General features: G+C 49.0%; 1 protein-coding gene across 2 annotated transcripts; it reads left to right on the forward strand.

Annotated features, from left to right (window-relative positions):
* The first annotated feature begins 4,437 nt into the window (after window positions 1–4,437).
* ZFP36L1 (ZFP36 ring finger protein like 1) lies at window positions 4,438–8,122 on the forward strand. 2 transcript variants are annotated; one of them, XM_065839108.2, is made up of 2 exons: window positions 4,438–4,734; window positions 5,599–8,122. In XM_065839108.2, exons 1-2 carry the CDS (start codon window positions 4,621–4,623, stop codon window positions 6,547–6,549), a joined length of 1,065 nt encoding a protein of 354 aa, XP_065695180.1. In that variant the 5' UTR covers window positions 4,438–4,620; the 3' UTR covers window positions 6,550–8,122. The 2 variants fall into 2 exon arrangements, with proteins under 2 accessions (XP_065695180.1, XP_065695181.1); XM_065839109.2 differs by having other exon boundaries at window positions 4,441–4,677.
* The last annotated feature ends 13,403 nt before the right edge of the window (window positions 8,123–21,525 follow it).

Raw genomic sequence — 21,525 nt, forward strand, 5'->3', positions numbered from 1 at the left:
GTAAAGATGTCCTGTAACTTCGATCACCTTGGATGGTCTTTAGGTCATTCACAGGTGTAAAGTCAGGAGGACTAAGGGCTTATAATATTTGTCTGGCACCATTGCTACCAATTCCAGCAAAAATAATGCAGCTAGCTTCTTGGCTTTCCTGCCACCACAAAGTACACACATGCACACACTCGCTATTTTATGAATGTTTACATACCCGAGCTGCCAGGAATCTCACTCCCGTTGCTTCCCACCACCTTAACACACTTTCCTGCATCTCTGCGAATTTGTTTTCTCACCAAGCAGTTGGTAATATCCCTTTTGCTTGGGAGCTGGCAGAGGCCAGGCTTCCTTGGGTGGTAGAAAAGCCTGGCAGAGGGGGCACCTACAAGGTGTGGTTTCCATTCTGGGCTATTCACATCTCCCAGCGGCTACCCAGAGATGTTCCATGGAAGGAGTGCAAGGCCAAAATAAAAGGAAGGATTAAAAAGTTAGGGACAGGCAGGGAACAGCCACACTGACATCCGCCTACACCCCTGAAAGGCCACAGTGTCTGAGGAGGTGCCTGGAACACAGGAAACATCTACACCCGCTTGTGGAGACCAGCAGAAAGGCACTTGCACGCACCTACCTCCAGGGGCACAGCCAACGAAAATAGCACCAGACCCAAAATATATGAATAGAATAGTGACTGTAGAAAGCTTTGACTCATTTTACATCCCCAGCAGAAACAGAGGCAGGAGGTTTGTCCTTCCTCTGTCCCTAGCCTCTGTATATTGGAGCACCGCTGCAGAAAAGGCATGTCTATTTACCTGAAGATTCCCATGGGAGTGGGGGAGCAAAATGCCTGACTCATTCAAAACTCACAGGGGAAAACCTGACTTGTGATGAAAGCACTTCCCTTTCCTAGCTTGAAACTTCGGGAACTGCACGGTAGGAGGGGGAACAAACCAAACCACCACTCCCCGGCCTTTTTTTCAACAATTCAGGTTCTTTTGCACCTGCGTTCTTGCTCAGTAACTCTAACTGATGCAAGCAGACCTGCAGGCTTCCTATTGCTGAACTGCTGCAGGTGAAGATAAGTGGAGGTGTCTTAAGATAGCAATCTTCTTCTGTTACTATGGGAGCCATAACATCACCAAACATATTTATGGCAAAGCTGGCACTTGGATTCAGTTTATACTCGGTGCTCTAAGCAACCTCTGATTACCCTGACGGGGAGTTAAACAGGGGAAGGAGTGCAGCCGCACTGTGAGACCGTTCTCCGGCCTTTCCTAGAGGCCAGCGTGTGAAACCGTGCCCAGCAGCTTGGGGACAAGGCAGTGCCAATTTGTGCTTCCCAGTGCTGACCTCCTCCTGCCTGGCCCAAACAAGCTGACACTGCACAGCTAATCCCAAATTTGTGAGGTGCACCTCCAAGCCCATCAGAGTTGGAGTATAAAGCATAAAAGTAGACCCTAACTATGTTAAAATAACCAGACTGGGTCAGATGAAAGGTCTGTTGTAGCCTTCCTCTTACCTCCAAGAGTAGCCAATGCTTAGGGAGAAAAATGGGTGAAAGAGGGAGCGATACTTTTGCTGTGCATTGTCCAGCAATGTGGCATGGAGGTCTGCCTTTGCCTTTGGTAAACCTCCAAGAATAGCCAATGCTTAGGGAGAAAAATGGGTGAAAGAGGGAGCGATACTTTTGCTGTGCATTGTCCAGCAATGTGGCATGGAGGTCTGCCTTTGCCTTTGGTAAACCTCCAAGGACTTTTCCTCCATAAATTTGTCAAATTGCTTTTTTGACCCATTTACACTTTTGACCTCAACATCATCATGTGCCAACAAGCCCACAGTTTTATACATACGCATGATTGGAAAAACTACTCCTTTAAACCTCTTGCCTTTATTATTTAATTTGCCATCCCCTGCTTCTTCCCTGTTTTCTGGCTATTCTGGCCCATTTCAGCTCTCATTTGGGAAAGCAGTTCTTAATTCCTCCATTAAATGTGCCCACAGGTTTGACAAAGAATCTCACCCCTCTGTATTTTGAGACAAGTTTAGCATCTGCTTGCACTGCAGCCAGGGAACGAGAAGGCTCCAGAAGCTGCTCTTGCACTGAGGATGGATTTGGGAAGGGCTCAGGAAGTCCTGGACATTTATTTCTGCTTCCCAGGCCCAGCTGTAGTATCCCAGCTGGAATGTGCTGAGCCCGGGCGGACTGATCCACAAGAGAAGGTGAGTGAGCATGGCACTGCATTCATTCACTTTTCCAGTAAACTTCTTTAATAATTGACTTTCATTTATTCATTTACCTACCTTTATTCATTTGCATTTATCAAAGTTCTGGCACAGCTCTGGCGGGAGGTGCAAGGCTCTGATTTTTTCATTCCTCCGCTCAGTGTGAATTCATGCTCATACAAATTCCCACTCTGGCCCGGAGGGCTCTGACTTTTAGCCACGAGGTGGGGTGAGCAGCTAAATTCCTGATCTGAGCATGTGCACAGCCAATGCAAAGCAGACCACCATGGAGTCGGGGTTTGCCAAGCTAAATCACCGGAAAAAAAACTCCTTCCCGGCTTCAGCCTTCGCCGCTTCATCTGTGGAAATGTCCAACCTTAAACCTCAAGTTTCCAAAACAAATGCACACAGGGCAAGTGAATAATGCAAAAAAGCAGTGGTGGTGGAAGGCTGGGCTGTGTCCCTGCACTCCGACTCCCACTTTCCTGCACTGAGCCCTGCGCTCAGCCTCGTGCCATGGCTGGCCCACCGGGAGGAACCGGGGCGAAAACTGGGCTGCCAGCGACCTAGTAGTGAAATAGTTATCTTGGCTGGCTTTCTCGGTAACTCTTGGAAAGTCCCCGAAATGACGTTTCTAACCTAACAATTAAAATGGGTGTAATTATAGAGAGGCTCAGAGCCCTGGGAACAAGCACCATCTACAGAATGAGTAAACAACTGCAGAAAATAATAGGCTGGTCTCTCCCCTGGTTACTTCGAACTTCTGGCCAAGGCAAGGAAAAAAATAAAGGAAACTAGAAAGAAAAGGAAAATCGAGGAACCTGACTGCTCTGCTTAGATAAATAATAATAATACATTAAAAACAAGAATCTGGAATAGTTGGAGCCCGTGGGCGTTTCTCTCGGTTGGTTATTTTGGCAGTACTTGAAGACCGAAGGAGGGGAAAAAGATCAGCCGCCAGCTCAAAGTCCAGATCCCGCGACTCTAAAGCAAACAGAAGAGGAAGTGGATAGTTTGTTTGGAGTTCTCAGTGCGATGGCCGATCGGGTCAGCGCTGGGCTGCCCGAGGCAGGGGTTTCTTTTCTCCCAGCCATGCCCTAGCGCAAGGCAGGAGGAAAAGTCTGTGGTTCTGTGGCAGGGACCCCCTTTGCCCACCTGTGTGGGGGAGGGGGCCCGGATGCCATCGCTTAGCCTTAGATGAAACACTCACTGAAGTTATAGTAAAGCTGAGCTTTGCCTCAGCTGGGGCTCAAGGTTTAGGGGCAGCAGATTTCACGCTGAGGCACCCCGGTATTGACAAGCCTTGAAGCATTTTGGTTTTGTTGGGGTTTTGTTTTTTTTAAACTCAGAAGCTGCCGACATCCTCCCCCCACCTCTCTGCCGTATCGATATCAGTATGAATCATACGTTGCCTACTAAAATCTGGAACAGATTACTTGCTCAGAGACTTTTTTCTTCAGTTTTACAGTTTTGAGTTCTGGGGACTAGAAGAGAACTATACAGGGAGAAAAAAAATATCAAGCACCCTTTTAAAGGGCAAACACATATTTTAACAATTTAAATGAATGTGGATGTGAGCTATTTCCCCTTGCAGAGCCCGTCAGGTTTCAATAAAAACTGGAAAAAAGCAGTAAGGCTGGAGGGGGGGAGATGTGAATCTACACAAAGACAGTCAGCTCGCAAAAACGCGAAGACGAGCGGCGCCGCCGAGCATCGGAACAGTTTAAATCAAAGCGGGCAGACCCCAGCCCGCAAAGAAGTCGCGCGAGTTGTGAGAAACGGCGCGGGCCGCGACAGCACCAGCGCGTCCCCGGCGCTCGGGGCTCCTGTGCCCCCAGGGTGACGCGGGACAACGCGAGGCCGCAGCGCCGCGCCAAGGGCCCCGCACGCAGCCGCCGCCGCGCGCAGGCAGGGTGGTGCGCGCCCGCCTCGCGCCGCGCCCCGCGGTACACGCGCGCACACGCGCGCTGGCACAGGCGTGCAGAGGCCGCACAACTGGCTCCTCCTCAGCGCGCACACACACCCCGGCCCGGCCCGGCCCGCGGGGCTTTTTTTCCCCCTTCTCCCCTCCTTCCCTCCCCCTCTTCTTCCTCCCGAAAGTTTTTCTGGGCTTACCCCCCCACCGGGTGATTCAGTCGCGGTGTCAATCACCCTGCCCTCCTCCTCCCCTTCCTCCCGCCGTCGGCTCCGCCTCCCGGGGCGTAAGTCCGAAACTTTATAAGTTGAGCTTTTCTCCGAGAGCGCTGGAAGCGGTGAGCGGGCGCGGTGGCCGGGAGGGCTGGTGGCGGCATCAGCAGCGGCGGGGGGGAGGCTGCGAGCCGGGGCGCTGGAGGCTGTGCCGTGCTCACGCCGTGACTCTTCGTGTCTGTGCGCCGCTGCCCCACCCGGTTCCCCCCTCGCTCGCCGAAGATGTCCACAGCCCTCGTGTCGCCCACCATCTTCGACCTGAGCGAAGTTTTATGCAAGGTAAGAGCGCCGTCGGGGGCTGCTCCTCCAGCGTCGGGGCTCTTCAGCTACTTCGAGGTTCGTGTTTAGTGTTTTGTTTCTGTTTGGTTTTGTTTTTTTTTTTTTTTCCCCCCGTTTTCTGGTCGGGAGCAAGTTTGGCGCCGGGGCCGGAGGGCGCGGGGCGGGAACGAGCGCGGCCGTCCCGTCCCGGGGCACGGGGTCCCACGCCACCGCCGCCCGCGCTTCCCGCCTCGACCGCTCCGGAGGAGGGGAGGGTGGAGGGCAGCACTCCCCGCTCCCGGCGGGCTCAGCCGCGGCGCCGGGCAGGGGGGCCGGATCCTTCCTCTGCCCCCGAGGCCGCCGCGCTGCAACACGCCCGGGCGCGGCGGGCGGCGGCGCTACCGCGGGGCCGGGCGGGCTCTTTCGCTGTGGGCTCGGCCGCCCCTCGCCTAACGCCGCTGGAGGGGGGTTGGGGGCAGCGGGGGCTGGGCGGGAGCGGCCGCCGCGCTGCGAGGGGGAGCGGTGGGGCGGGTGCCAGGGCTGCACGCTGTCATTCCCGCTCGCAGCGGTCCCCCGGGGGTCTTTCCCAGAACAGAGCTCCGACCTCGGAGTTTTTTTGGATGCAGCCAACGGCTCCCCTGGGTTTGGCGCTTGGCTCGCTTAGTTACTACTCTCCGCGAGGGCTGCGTGGGGGATCGGGGAGGGGCCACCCGGGTCTCTCGGGTGGAGCGGCGAAAAGGGCTGAAGCAGATGTTGGTGCCGAGGCGGGGGCCCGGCCCGTTCGGGCGGGGCGGTCGCCGCTCCCCGGGCTCCCCTGCTCGTTGCCCGGCGGTGGGAGCCGGCGGGGCGCCGCTCTGTGCTATGTCGTGGGAGGCTCCCGGGGCTGCGTGGGGATGCCAGAGGAGGCGGTGGCAGTGACGGGCCCTTGCTTTCTCCCCGCAGAGCAACAAGATGTTGAATTACAGCCCCTCGGGTGTCAGCGGGTGCCTGCTGGACAGGAAGGCGGTGGGCACCCCGGCCGGCGGGGGTTTCCCTAGGAGGCACTCTGTCACCCTCCCCAACTCCAAGTTCCACCAGAACCAGCTCCTCAGCAGCCTAAAAGGGGAGCCGGCTCCCATGCTGGGCCCCCGGGAAAGCCGCTTCCGGGACCGCTCCTTCTCCGAGGGTGGTGAGCGCCTGCTGCAGCAGAAGCAGCCCGGGGGACAGGTCAACTCTAGCCGCTACAAAACGGAGCTGTGCCGCCCCTTCGAGGAGAACGGTGCCTGCAAATACGGTGACAAGTGCCAGTTTGCCCACGGCATCCACGAGCTGCGGAGCCTCACCCGCCACCCCAAGTACAAGACCGAGCTCTGCCGCACTTTCCATACCATCGGCTTCTGCCCTTATGGGCCACGCTGCCACTTCATCCACAATGCGGAGGAGCGCCGTGCCGTGGCGGGGAGCCGGGAGCCCGCCGTCACCGACAGACCCCGCCTGCAGCACAGCTTCAGCTTTGCCGGCTTCCCCAGCACTGCTGCCAGCGGGCTGCTGGACAGCCCCACTTCCATCACCCCACCGCCCATGCTGAGCGCTGACGACCTGCTGGGCTCCCCCACCTTGCCTGACTGCGCCAGCAACCCCTTTACCTTCTCCAGCCAGGAGCTGGTCAGTCTCTTTGCCCCCAGCATGGGGGTGCAGGTGCCCAGTGGGAACTCTGCCACCACCTTCTTGTTCAGGCCCATGTCCGAGTCCCCCAACATGTTTGACTCGCCACCCAGTCCTCAGGACTCCCTCTCTGACCAGGAGGGTTATCTGAGCAGCTCCAGCAGCAGCCACAGCGGCTCAGATTCCCCTATCCTGGACACCTCAAGACGTCTTCCCATCTTCAGCAGACTCTCCATCTCTGACGACTAATCTGGGGTTTCCTCTTGCTCCCCCCCCACCTCTATTATGATGTTAAGCTGAACTCCCCCTACCCTGTCCCCAGTAGTGTGAGCTGGATGTTAACATGTCTGCCTGCCTGCCGTAGACCCACTGGCTTAAACCTTAAGTGCCAAATTACAATGAAAAGCAATAACGTTTACAAATTAGTGCCTTTTAACACTTTCACTGTGACTGTATTACCTCTCCAGCTGCAGAGGGCACCAGCAGCTCTGTGCACTTCCAGATGTGCAGGAAATGTCCAGAACCAGCTCCCTCCACTGGCCATGTACTGCATTGCCCTCTCCCAGTCCTTGCTCGACTGGCCAGTTTCTGCTAGGCTGCAGGCATGTGGGCAAGCGTTAACATCCAGTCCTCTTTCTCCCCTACCCTTAGAGACTAATCTTGCCTGGATCTGCTCAGGTCTGTGGGAAGAAAAGCTGAGAATGGACAAAGATTGTAACATGAGTGGGACTTTGACTGGGAGGAAGAAAACAAAAAAGAAAACAAAAACCAGATGGACTATGAGAGACTTGATTTTGGTGCTAAAGTTCCCCATGTATTCATGTGACATCTTAAATAAAGAAATAGAGGGGGTGGGGCCGACGCAAGTCATTCCACACACACAAAAGTTCGTGTAAACAAAGTTCCAGTAGACATAGCTTTAATGGTTTTGCTCTAGAGTACTTTAGACCTATCTTAGAGCACTCACGCCAAGCTTTTTATTATTTTTTCTGGGTTTTTAATTTTGTATAACTTTTCAGAAATTGGAGAGCAAATTTTGCTTGTCACTGCACAACAATATAAAAAAGCTTATTTAACTTATCAAAACGTATTTATTGCCGAAACCTATGCTTTTTTTTGTTAATTTTGTTCATATTTATCGGGATGATGAATCCATAGAATATATTCTTTTATGTTTAAATTATGATCTTCCATATTAATCTTAAGATTGTGAAGTCTTTTTTCCTTTTTTCCCCACAGTTTAATATATTATACTACAATGACATTTTTTGTAACTTTACACTTTTTTGGTTATTTTATTTTAAAAAATGAAAAATTAATTTAAAAAAATGCAAAAACTGTGTTTGGATTATTTATTTTAGAATTCCCCCCACCCTTTTTTTTGTGTTGGACTGCAAATTGAGTTAATGTGCTTCTTTGACTTTCCTCTTATCCCCCTCTTCCCCTCCCCTGGGTCTTGCCTACCTGAGCTTTAGAATGTACATACCTGAGCTCTGTTGTGAGACAGTGTGGAAGGAAGATCTTTTTCTTCCTCTTTTTGTATAGATTCTTCAAGGAGAAAAGCCTTGGGCTCAAAGTGCCTATCTGAAGACATTCCAAATACAGTTTGTCTTTGCATTTCTGTATTCCAAGTTTGGAGTTTTTTGTGCCGAGGTGAATGGGACTGGCACAAAGAATAATGAATGTAATTTCTCCCCCCTCCCCCCCATTACTGTTCACTACATTGCTTTTTCTTCCTCTGTGTGAGTTTATTTAAAAGAGTATCTCTTTTGTAACGACTGTTTGCAGTTTAAATCAATAAACCCCAAGTTTTTTCAAGAAACTGACAGTGGAGCTGGTTTTACTTGCAAAAATCAAGGGGTTGGTTTTAGACAACCACTCAAATGCAGATGCTTCCCTCCTCTTGACCCTTCCAGTCCCCAGCATGTGCTCAGGCATCCCTTCATCGTTCCTCTCTGTTTTAATGGGTCAGCCTTGCAAGTGTGCGGGTGCATGGATCCATGGCAGCAAGTACCTGATGTGACCTACCCTCCTGGCCTCTAACCCTCTCTGTCTCTTACAGAGTCCTCCCATCTTAGGCTCCTTGGTCTATTCCTGCAAGTTTCTTCCTGATCAGTGTAGCTTAATCCTTGGATGGAGTTTTGTTCCTCCTGTGTTCCTGCACAGCAACTTCTCTCAAGGAGAGCCTTTGTGTGTTTTGAGTGAGGCTGAAGTGGGATGTTGCAAGTGGTACAGGTGGTCCTAGGTGTGGCTTGTCAGTGGTACTGGTCTGCTTTGGCAGAGTTGCTGTTTGGTGCTTTGTTGGAGAGGAGGATTAACTCCTAGCAAAGTCTTGGTGTACACACAGATCACTCTGCTATTGCTGTCAAGCCCTCATACCCCTTGAAGTATCAGTCAGCAATCCCAGAAACTTGTGAAGCCAGGGTTTTGTTTAGGGACACTTCTTTGCCAGCACTGCTCATGGTGTTAAGTCTTGTTTTTTTCACCCCTGAGCTCTCCTCTGGAGCAAGCTTGGTGCTCTTCTTCATCTGCAACTGTTCCAGTTGCCTTCCAAAATGGGTGGAATATTGCTGCTGAACCACTGATCCTTCAGCTGTCTTGACATGCCCCACTGTTCAAGAGAGATATTTCCTAATTCATGTTGGAAAAGTTCCTGCCAAAAAAAAGCCTCAAGGCTTACACTGATGTACCTTCCCTGCTGTTGGCTTTGTGCAACATGCTTTCTTGTGTGGTCTGGCAATAAAGGTGAGTTAGGTGTAGGAAAGATGGTGGAAGAGGAGTGTGGCTGGAAGAAGCTGGTTCAAATGAATAGTGCAAAAGCTCTATGGGGAGTTTGCTCAGCAGATGCTGGTGTAAGTAGGACGTGGTGCAGTCTGCATGCTGATCCCTGAGCAAAGATCCCTGCTTGGGCATAGCCTGGGTACTGCTCAGCAGCCTTCGGATACCTTCTGCTGACCATAGCCTTGTGGACACGCACAATGGTGATGGTGCCCACAGGAGAGATAGGCTTCTGCCTGGAAGATCTGTGCTTGGCTGCACCAAGCACCCAAGCCTGCCACCTTCCCCGCTGCTGGAAGCTGAGCTGTTGGCCCCTGAAGAGTGATATGTATCTGATCTGGAGAGGATCCCAAGCCTATCACAGGGCGTGCATGTGGAGCTTGAAACTGCTTGCTTCCTCTCTGGCCTTTATGTGCAGCTCTTCAAACAAATAGTCTTTGCCCAGTTAATAATTGATGAAGAAAATAGCTGTATTAGTTGCACAGTGCTATTAATATGACAAAGAACTGGGAAGCTGTGCCAAAAGTAGGTCTTCACTCATGGTACCTGTGTACTTACCTTGTCCTTCTAGTGCACTGGTCCTGGGAAGCCACTATCATTTTTCTCCTGTGAGTTTATTGATGATAAACGCCCTGTCACTCAGTGTTTTGCTTTTTGAAACTAACCTTGAGCTAGGTCATGCGGGGGATAGAGAAGAGCAGAACAGGTAGTGTCAGAAGCTTACTTCTGTAATAGTTTGTAAGACAGAGAACATGAAAGGGCCTCCAGCAATGCAAGGATTTGCCTGATCTGATACCATTAGTATTCAGCACAGCTTGGGTATATGGCAGCAGCTAGTCTGGAGGGACTTCTTGTTCCCTGGATTTACCATGGATGAGTGGTTCATGCTGTTTCTTGTAGGGTTCATCTGTGTCCCCTAGCAGTTCGCCATGGTTGGTAATAGCCTAGTCAAGGCTCAGAAAGGTGAAATATCTGTTCCTGGCATGATGGTTTTGAGACACATGTTCCTCTGACTTAAGGGCTCCTCCATGGTCTGGCTCATTGCTTTAGCGCACAGGACTCTCAGACTGGCCAGGAAGAAAGGGCTGGCCTGTGTGCTGGCGCAGTTACTCCTGATGTGCCTGGTATGCTGGGGCAGAGAAGAGCAGCAACAAGAACAAGATACCAGTCATCCCATGTGAGGTGGCATGGCAGAGTGTGCCCTGGTGCAATCACAGCTCTTACTGTGGGGCAGGGTGACACCTGTGGTGGCTCTTGCTGTTCCTCATGTACTTTTTGTTATCGTCAGGAATGCTTGCCATGGGCTCCTTGTGAGAAGACTGGGTCCATGCCTCTGGGCTGCAGGCATTAGCTGTCACATTTTTTGGCTTCAAAGAAGTCAGGTGACTCTAATGCTATCCACCTTCAACATGTCTAGCTGTCTTTGGAAGTTACAGCCAGCATGTGTGTCTGCCTGTGCCAGTTGCCTCTTGGTGAGGAGTAACATGATGACTTTGATCTGCAGAGCTCCAGGTGGCTCAGATCCCACTCTGATAGCTGTCTCCCTCCTTCCTAATTCCTGCAACAGCTGTAGATCTCGCACTGACTGTACTGGCTACTCCCTTGCTATGGGCTAGATGTGACTTTTGTACCAAAAGCTCTTCAGTTTTGCAGTTGGGGGCTGTAGAAACAGAGGCCACCTCATTCACCAAACTGCTCTGTAGATGAGAGCTGCAAAGTCAAATAGGGTTTGTTGCTGTTGCTGATGTTTTTAAAGGCAGTTGGGAACTTTACTATCTAGTTTTGCCAACCTTTTCTTAGCACCACTTGTACATGGCCACGGTGTACCAGATTGCAAGCAACAAAAAATACCATTCAAAAAGAACCCTAAAATGCTTCAAGTTCCTGGTCCTGACAGAATTTGCCTCATCAGCATAAAATTGGAAAAGAACTTGGAGAAGTAGAGAACAGCAGAAATATGCCTGGAGGACTATTACAAACTGGCTTGAATTCTCAGTGTGTATGGCTCCTGCACAGGGAGGGCAATGGTCTGCAAATGGGACTTGGAGCTGCTGCTGCAAATTACATAGGGAAGACCAGCTCTGCCAGGCTGTGCACCGCAGAGGGGAGGTAGCCATGGGGCAGAAAATGATGGGGTCGCCGTGAGAGACTGGGAGGAAGGCAAGAGCTAGAGATCAAGTCCACACAGCATAGGGACAGCAAGGGTGAGAGACAAGCCATGTTGTCTCGAGTCTGAAGACTTCTTTACTAACAGTGTTGGGATGCATGAAGGCTCATGAACTGGCTCTTTCTCTCCAGTGAGGCTCAAGAGCAGCAGCACTGAGAAGGGCTGGATAATGTGGCCTGCTGGATACTATCTGATGACTATGCCCAAGGTTATGAATGAGTATTAAGCTGCAATAACACACGAAAAACAGAGCATGCCCTTTACACTTGCTAATTGCTGCAATTTGTGTGGCCTGCACTGGGAAAAGCCAGCATGTGCTTGAGTCTGGAGAAAGAAGCTTTGGGAGAAGATGCAGCAGTCAGTGTGTGAGCAAAGAGGCTCCTGGCTCCAGTGCTGGAGGTGTTGCAGGGGCTGGAGGCTGCAGGCCTGTCCGGGGGCAGCACGGACAGAAAAGCACAGCCCCAATACTTGCCAGGGAGGGAGAGAGGAGCTTGTGTTTGAGGGAAGCTCCTCGTACCCTACATGACAACAAGCAAACATCAAGATGTGAGGTCTTGCACCCTGCAGTGGGGCCAGGGAAGCAGTTGTGCTGCAGGGAGGTGGTATGAGTGACCATGTGCTCTGGTGACCTGCAAAAGTGTGGTGAGTGAAGTGAAAACAGGCAAAAAAATTTAGAGTGAAGAATAGTGCCTGCCTTACCCGGTGACTGCAGAAAACGGGTCAGGAGAAGCCCATAGCAGAAGCAGTTTGCGGGGTATGAACCAGCCACAAACAGGAGGAAGACAGCAGAACTAGCGTTGGGAGGGATTTCAGCTGGGAAGAAGGGGCGACACCCATCAGAGAGGGTCTCTCTGGGGCTGGGATCGCTGGGAGGGATGGCGAGACTGGCTTGGTAGGGATGCTGCAAATGTCTGCTGGGAACTCATGGCACAGCCCTCATGCTTGAGGCCAAGTTTAGCCCAAAACGTTAGATGATTTTGCCTGGTGATGTAAAATGGCCTTTGTTTGGACACTCTCTGGCCTGTTAAGCAATGCCTCACAAAGCTGACGCTTATTCCCTAGAATACTTCCAGCAAAAAAAAAAAAAAAAGTTCCTCTAAGACATCCTAAACCAATACCTGCTGTGACTAAGCCCTGTGGGCAGCTCCGCAGCTGATTTATATCCTCCCCCTCCAAACTGAAAGGGTTAGAGTGGAAACAGACGCCGCGTTAAACATAGCCGAGGGCAGCGAGCGCAGCGCCGGGCCGCGGGGCGGGGAGCGGGCGGGGGGCGGCTGCGGGCAGGGCGCGGGTCGGGTTTCCTCCCGGGCAGAACAGAGCTCCTTTGGGCTGGTGAAGCTTTATGGGCTCGCCTGGGTTTATTATACTGCAAATGTTTTGAATTCCACAACTTAATTTTCAGAGAGGCTTTGCTTAACTTTTGCTGCTTTTTTTTCCCCTGGTTTGATTTTTTTTTTTTTAACTACTGCTGCCTTAGCCTCCTCTTTGTGACTGGGTTTTGGTCAAACCTGCCGTTTTCTGAGCAAACAGGGGACCGGACTTCTCCCTGCCTGGGCTCCAGCTGCAAATTAATCTCTTTTCATAGTTTCATTTTATGTCCGCCCACTATCCCCACCACATTAACTTAGTCAACACATGGAAGTGAAATTTTTCCGTGCAGGATCCTGCGGGTTGTAAGGCGGTGTGGAGCACGTGACTGCCAGCTCCAGAGTTTTCTTGCACCTCTGGGTGGAAGGAAGTTTCCTCATCCCCCACATATGTGAGCGGTTGTTGGTGTGATGTGAAAAGTTTTAACAACTGGAGGCAGTGGAAACATTTCAGGGTTCAGTATTTCTCTGTGTATTTTCAGCCCCAGCGTATCGGCCAGGCAGAGGTAAAGCCATAGGTGTGGGCTGTTTGCAGTATCTCTGCTACTACCAGGCCACTGGTTGGCACATGAGCTGGCTGGACATCTTTCAGTGGAGTCGTTCTGTCTCTGCAGGGTTTATCTCCCTCCCAGAGAGGACAGAAGGTGCAAGCGAGGACGATGCTGACAAAGACAGATGGATTCTGCTTGGCCTACATAGCAGATGCACTTTGTACTTCTACATTGATGCTTTTCACACATGGGCCTGGGAGGACTTTACAGGTATTTCGGGCACTTGGCAAATATAACTGTACCTATTCCACAGGTTTTAAAACCCCATTAGATATACAACTGCTAAGTGAAGGGGATTGTCCAGCAGTGGCACAGTATCAGAGAAAGAGCTGCAAAAATAATTTAGGACTCCTGATACTTTTTCTCCTGTCTTAGTCTCCAGGCAACAGCAAATATTTCTCCTGAATACTCTGGATGAGCAGATGCCAACGTTGATTCACAGGAAAAGGATGTAGCCACGCAACCCATAGAAATGTTGTTTGGGATGGTAGCCACGGCCCCTAAGGAGACATTAAGCAATATGGAACAAACGTCAATGAAGTTATTTCTGGAAGCTCTCGCTGTGTTTGTTATAAAGAGATTTCTTGAGCAGTCTTATGCGGGAGCCACCATGATTTACCTTGATTACAGCTACGTGGAGAGAATATACTGTGTTTCACAGCTCTGGAGATGCTGCAAGGGCTTTTGGGCATTAGCAAAGTCCTGGTTTACTAAGAAGTTACAGTCACAAGAAATGAGGAATGATTTTGTTCAAGGCCAACATCAGAGTGTACAAGGTGTGCTTTTGTTTGGAAAAGGGATGACACTGAAAACGTGCAAAGAGGCTTCCTGCTTCTTTTCTCTTGGCCTCAGATCTTCTGTGCTGTGTTTACAAATAACCCTGTTTCCCCCCTGATTAGACTTACACATTTATCATGGGATTGAAAAACCAAGAATAAATCTAATTCGCTCCCTCTTGAGGGTGCCTGGATCAAAGACCTAAAGCAGCTGCAGAAAATAATTTTCCTCTAAGTTTAGGTAAAGTAGTTTTGGATTCATAGACTGAATCTGCTGACTAAGATATTTTCATTCTTCCAGCACTTTTCTGACCAGAAAAACGTTTTCAATGTGGATGAAAACAGAACTAGAGGTGTTTTTGAAATATACGAAAGTTTATTTCAAAACTGAGCAGTTTGTAAGAACTTGAGGGCAGGCAGCTGGGAGAGGCCAGCGATCTCGTGCTGGAGGCTGGAGACGGGCAGTTATCAGTGTCTCATCCAGGTTGACAGGGACTTCTAGTGAGTCATGCAGACCTTCACTCTTGACTGTGACTGGACTGATCTCATTAGCCCCAAACCACCTCTCAGGCACAGAGAGTTGCCTAGCAATAGCGTTGAACGTCTCCAGTGCCGACGCACTCGCAGCATGCCCATCTCAGGGAGTTTCAATGCTCAGGCTATTTTAATCTCTCTATATGCAGCCTAATACTTAACTTGAATGTCTCCTACAGAGTTTTGTGGCCATTAACTTTGTATCCCATCCCCTTTGGTTAACAAGACTGGAGCTCAACTTCTAGGAGGTGAAGCCCTCGTAGAACAGCATGTGTGGTTTCACCTTTCAGCTTTCCTGCCAGCTGCACTCTTCCCCAGCCTGTTCCAAGGGGATTTGCTTTTACAAACCTTTCCACCCCTCTCCTCCTCTGCCTGCTCAAAAATAGGATGTCCTAAACTGTGGGACATCCTGGCTCCATTCCCACAGCCTCATGGTGGTGGGTATCTGGTTCCTGGGACTTTATCCTCACTGGGTTGCATATATAAATATGCATGCATGTATAATATCTAGCTCTGATATGAGCACTGTGCTCTATGGCACTCAGGATCCTTGGGTTGCCCAAAGTCCCCGCCAGTGTGCTCAGAGGAAGTCATACTCCTGCCCTTTGGTTTTCCTTCCTGAAGGAGAGATGCTCATCTTTGTCCCAAGAACATAAGCTTTGAAACATGAGTTGGTTTGTTTCCACTTATCATTATCTTGGTTTACATAAATTACAGTGCTTAACAGTGGTCATAAAATTATCCAACCTTAAAAAAAATTCAGCTGTAGAGTTTGGTCTTGTGACCTCCCTGGTCAGCTCATTTCTAACAGGCAAATGTGCAGTGGGAAAAGAATCAGTCCCTTCGTGTTTGTCACAAATGTTCATCTCCATTTTGTAGCAGCAGCTGGCTTGCCTGGTTTCCTAGTGTTGGTCAATATAGAAAAGTACAGCAAGCCTTTCACCATGTGCTGCTTCACTGTCCTGAATAACTCTGGCAAGTTATTTAAATCAACTAAATCATCCAGTGTCCCTCACCAGTGGCTGCCATATCACTAATATTTTATAGTCAAACTCTGCCCCAGAAAGGAGGCTCCTTGACAAAGCAGTGATGACCCTCTTTCAGGGATGCTGGATCACCTCTGGGTGTACTGCAAGTAAAATATTTTCCTTAACATCTGTCTCATCTGGAAGCTGAAAGGCAAGCTGGCTGGTTTTATGAATTGCTCTTGACCTGTGTTAGGCTTTCAGCAATGAGAATCTGTTTTCCAGTTGTGGTAAAGAAAGATAGATTAGATGCCTAATGTATCCAAAGGAAAAAAAAAAAGCAATCAAATCTTATTGTAGTTGCTTAAAACACTCATAAGGAGTATATGAGCTGGACAAACAGCAATATCAGACACTTTTCCAGCAACAGTACCTGCGCTTTGTTTCCGTCAGCAAGTTGGATGGTACAGTAAAGATTCTTGGGTCCTTCTAACTCCTGAATTCAAGAGGGAGGGGTAACCTGTAATGCTGTTTCCTATCACATCACTGGTTTATTATCCATTAAAAACTTTGCCCTTTGGGTCATGCTATTTATTTCCTCCAACAATCTTTATAAGAAACCTTATCAAAATTGGTGTAAAAAGATGGGTGACCTACAGCATGCTTCTTAGGTCACCATTATCGTCTCTTCGACTATTTTTTTCTTCTTCAGTGTATGACTATGTCATCACAAGCAACATGATTAGCAATTAAAACCACTTGGACTGGTAAGACCATAACCCTGTGTCCCACAAGCAATTAAGACTTGAGCACCCCAGGAAAGTGAGCGGAGGAGAGCATGAGGTGTAGGTGGGCAAAGTCAGAGGGGCAAGACAGGGTTTGTGGTTCCGTTCAGATACCAAGCACACTTGTCTCCTGGCCCTGGAGGTTGTCAGCTCTACTGAGAGTCAGAGACTGATGGGACCACATCAGGAGACAGAGCTGGAAGCCCATCAAGCCCCTCCAGCCTGCTGAAATGAGGAGCTCTGCTCCTGGGAGGTGTCCTCCTCTGACTTTGCCTCCCTTGTCCTTTGGAGGGCTCAGACCTCATGCTCTTCATGTGCTAAAAAAGCTTGTAATGAGTCACTTTCTAAAAGGCCTCAATAAGTTCAAAGGGTGTGCTGAGTTCATCTCCTTTGGGGGATGGGAAACACCCAACGCCCTTGCATTGCCGTAAGTCCCATCCTACCCGAACTCTCCTTCTCACTGCCGAGACTGCAGGCTCCTACAGCTCTCTCAGACAACACAGGTCATGCCTTTGTCAGGTCAGGGTTTTGCTGCCACATTAACACACAGGCACCACACTTCCCCACTGGGTCGTAGAGAATTTAGTGAAATGGGTGCTTTCTTCATTAAAAACGGGTAAATGGTGGGGGTCATGATGATAATTTGTATAATTAGGATTTTGAAAATGTACATTATTTCCCTTTTTCCAGTACATAGAGATTAACTGTAGAAAGGCCAGAGCAGGCCCAAGGATTACTTCAATTTTTGCTCCTCTACTCTGTGCGGTCCCACTGGTAGGATTGAGACTGCCAAGACCCTTCCCCACAGCTGACAGTGGGGGGTGACCAGAGATCCAGCCTGTTCCCCTGCTCCATCTAGGTGAAATACAAAAAGTAAACAAGAAACATGGGTGCTAAAAAAGTAAATTCCAGGTAAAGACAACGTAAAAACTCAGAGCTCTCTGACACACAGAACTGGTCCTGAACTGTTATCACTTGATCTGCTAGTAAAAAAACAATAACGTTCAATATAAAGTAAACCAGGAAGAGATGAAGAAGCCACAAGTCAGGACTGAGCATCTGAGCAGTGTGGAAACAAATGCTGGGGTGGGCTGGAGCCTTCAAATCTGGCTAAGGGCCCTCTTGCTCACAGGCTGTGCTGGATTTCAGGTAAGTCCCAAATGCAGTGGGGTAATACTGGATGAGGGACCAGGAAAAAATCTGCTCCAGAAACTGACTGAACAGCTGTTTTGGGTCCTGCTTTTACCCGCTGTGTAAAAGGTCAAATAAATGAATAAATGAATAGATAGATAGATAGATAGATAGATAGATAGATAAAAAGTAAAATAGATATCAAGAAAGGAAACAAGAAGTCCCAAACAAACATGTTTTTGACAAAGGAGCTGGGTTTTTGAACCCTGGTGCTGTTTGCCCTTTCAGGTTGTCAGCAATCTGTTGCGTGCTGAGCATAGAGTACAGTGTGGTGGAAATACCTATGAAGCGGCGCGAGCCTTATCGAGGCACTGTACCAGGAAACACACCGCTTTCTGGGCTACTTCGTGCACGATACTATGGTTAGACCCAACAGCATGCCTCATCATAACATGTGCCTTATCAGCCTCACTATCTGATGACAACAGCAACCCTCAGGAGACCAGACTGACATCATCCAAAACCTCAGTAGTTCAGAGCAAAGGCTGAAGTATGTAGCTAGGCTACAAGCTGTGCTTGACTGTGTTGATCTGTTTGTTCTGAACTTGCAGGCACTTTGCTAGAGGAAGAGGAACATAAAAATCAAGCCCAGACAATGTTTCTCACAGGCTGTCATGCTATTTAGCAAATGAATGTAGCAAGCAGAGAAGGTTTTTTGCCCTCCACAAGTGGAAAAAGTCTGCTTCACAGCTTTTTGCAGCTTTGAGAGGGGAAGAAAAAAAACAAACCAGAACACTGTCGTTGCCTGGAGCAGAGAAACGGTGCCACTGGTGATTTGGCGCACAGTTGCATTCCCGGATATAACTGTGTGTGTCTTTGAGGTTTGGGTTCATCCCCTATCAGAGACAGGGGTCAGCTGTTGATCCAGCTGCAGCTCTGAATCTCCAGTTCCTTAGCTTTGGGATGGCTGGTTCACAGTCCCATTGCCAGTCTCGTCATTTGGTTATGGCTGGTTCACTGTGGCAAAGTATGCTGGCTCTGGCTCCTGGCCTCCTTTCTCTCATTTAAGAGAAGGGGAATTTCTGCAATCACAAAAATAAGAAACAGAAAATAGAGTAAACTTTTCTTGTGTAATATTGACCAGATTGCTCTGGTTTTAATTTGCTCTCCCTGTCCTGGGTTCTTCACAACACCTTCTCTCATTTACGTCAGCATAGATTTACCACACCCCACTTATTTCAGACCTGGATAGCACCGTGGAAAAAAAGATTACCAGCCGTTTGGAGCTGCTGCTTTGTGTCTTGGACAAAAGATGATCATATGGGACCATATTCATTTTGGAACTGCCTTTGTATTTGTACATCACCTAGCACAACTGGGCCTACTCCTGCTTGGAGTTTGCTGTATTACAAAATTTTTCTTAAAAATCCCCTGCTTTTAGTGTGGTGTGTTTTGTTTTTTTATTTTTAATTGCAATGCAAGCTTTCAGAGGGAAATGAAGCCAGATTTGAGTGCTGAATGCATGCATAGTGACAAGAGGAGGGCCATCCAGCACATGGATGCTAAGTGTCCTTTTACAGCTCCCATTCAGACCCAGTACCCACCTCCCCGGGGCGATGCATGGCATGGTGGCCCCTGCCCTGCTGTGAACCCAGGCAGGGGCTGGGGGGGTGGGGGTGGGGGTGGGGGGGGGTGAGGGGGGGTGCGTGCCTTCCCCACTTTCATCCTTCCCCCTTCCCCATGCCACACTGTGCTATGGGATATTCTGACATGTCTGCATCTGTTGCATGGATTTGGGGAACTGGAGACGCTGGGCTGTGGAGGGGTGGCAGGAGCTACCATGAAGGCCAAGCTTTCTACTGATGCCACATCCCCTCTCCCTGCATGGGAAAGCGAGGTGGCACAGGGACTCTGGCTGCTGGGACCTGCACTGGACCTCCACTCCTCTCGAATATCTGCCAGAATGAAGTGAATTCCCTGAGAGAACATCTGAAAAGGCTGGTTCAAGCCGATGTGCCTGGCCGATGTGTGTTTGCTATCCTCTCCCCCCGCCCCAGGTGCTCAGGTCAGGCAGCGCAGAGGCAGGACTAGTGATGGTCTGAGTAGCGGAAAGCAGGCCACCCCAGCAGCCTGGGGGGAGCTGGCTTTCTTAAAAAGGCCTCCTCCTTCCAGGACAGTAATTTCACCCTCATCATCCTCTCGCCGCTGTCATAAACTGCTGGTTTCTTACCCTCCCACCCCACCTGCCTATCTCCAGCAGTGGTGGGGACGGTATGACTAACCAGCCAGACTGCAAGCGTGAGCTACTTCAGCAATGTGTAAAGGTTTTGTTGTCGTCACAGTATGCAGCTTGCTGAGGATATGTGCATGGGAATTACCTGGCATATGTCTGCTTTTTTTGTGCTCCTTAATATAACACAACAAGCTGAAGCTTATCAAAGACATCTCCTAGCCCACCCCAAAAGCAAAGCTGGAACTTCAAGGAAGAAATGCTCTGAATATTTGGTCCTTTAAACTCCTATAAATCTTTTCTGCTGACAAAGGGTTGAAAACCACCCAAAGAAAGGGAAAAAAAAAAAAAAGAGAGAATTTTTGTACTGACTCAGTGAAGGCTTGGCTCAGGGGAAGGGCTGGAAAAGAGGCCTGGTGGAAATAAGACTTGCCCCTTCAGATAGAGTGTTAGATAAATCCAGCTGTGTCATGGGACTGTAGGAAGCCACCCAGAACAAGTGTAGAGAGCTTAGTGTTTTTGAAGCATACTGTTATTCTCTACTCTTTGAACATATTTCCTGTTCTTTATGAACTGCAAGAACACAATGTGCCGTAGGGGGAAGGGTTACAGAAAGACTTGATTAGAAGATGGAATAATTTTAAAATACTCTCTAAATTATTCCTTGTCTGAAGCACACTTCTTTTTTCTCTGCCTGACGTACACATCCCTGACACTTACCTGGCCCTGCTATGTTATTCAGTGCTTTGGTTGATTTACTCTCATTATTGCTAAAAGTATTATAAAAAAAACCTTTTAAATAAATGACACAGTGGAAGGTGATTGAGATGGGGGTTTGGTAAGAAATACAGGTGGAGTTTGTCAGGTTTAGAGACAGTTTTTGGTCCTGCTTTCCTGAAGAGGAAGGGCTTTTGAATGGCTCTTGTGAAATATGCTGATGGCTGAGCATCCCCATCATCAGCTCCCCATGACAATTGCCACCGATTGACCACTTGCTGGTTGTCTCCACAGCAGCCCAGGAAAGGATGAGTCATGGAAACTGAATTCCCATCACCCTGGGTGCCTGGCCCATCTCTCCAAAGGAGCTGCATTGGCAACAGAGGAGGAAAGTCAGCACTGCTTTTTTTTATGCTGTGAGACATTGATCAAACACAGATCTACTGCTCCCACGGACGTCAAGGCAACGTTTCATGAGTGCGCTGGACACATTATTTTGTGTAGATAATTGATTCTATGCTACTTCAGGCCAGCAAAAAAGTGTTGTGTTTGCAAATAACTTTGGCAGAAAATCCTCAAAACCATTGGCATGCTTAGGTGCAGCAGTATCTACGTGCTGGCTTTCATTTTAGAATGATTTTTTGAAATTGAGTTTGGTTACATTTTAATCATTTATAAACAAAACAACCCTTTGGGAAAAAAAAAAAAAAAAAGAGGGAGAGAGAAAGAAGTGAACACATTAAGCACTGGGTGCTTTCCTGAATAGATTCTTACTGTTTGGGCAGAAAAAAAAAAAGGCAGGTTCCATTTGATGAAGAAGCTCAATTCTTTTATTTGAGATCTGCCTGGAACATTAATCAATTATTCACACAGCTCTACTGCTGCAGCTCAGATATAAATACCAACAAAACCAAACAGGGAGCTCTTTGGAATTTCCCTTGAGGTATTCTCAAGTTAAAAAAAAATTTAAAAGTGTGAGTTTAAAAAGTTTAAAGGAATTTTTTTGCTCAAGTCCAGTTGCATACTGTAAGAAAGAAGCATGATTCCTCCTTGAATGCCAGCCCTTTACCTTAAAATGAGTTTTTCTGCTTAAGTTAGCCCCTGCACACAGGAGGCAGTACACATGGCCAGCCCTCCTGATGCAGCCAGGTAGCTATGTGGGATCTGCACAGGTGGTCACAGCTGCCTACAGCACCTGCCTCCTTCCCTCCCTCCATGTCCTCG

The sequence above is a fragment of the Patagioenas fasciata genome, chromosome 5 (genome assembly GCF_037038585.1).
Source record: "Patagioenas fasciata isolate bPatFas1 chromosome 5, bPatFas1.hap1, whole genome shotgun sequence".
Lineage (NCBI taxonomy): Eukaryota > Metazoa > Chordata > Aves > Columbiformes > Columbidae > Patagioenas > Patagioenas fasciata.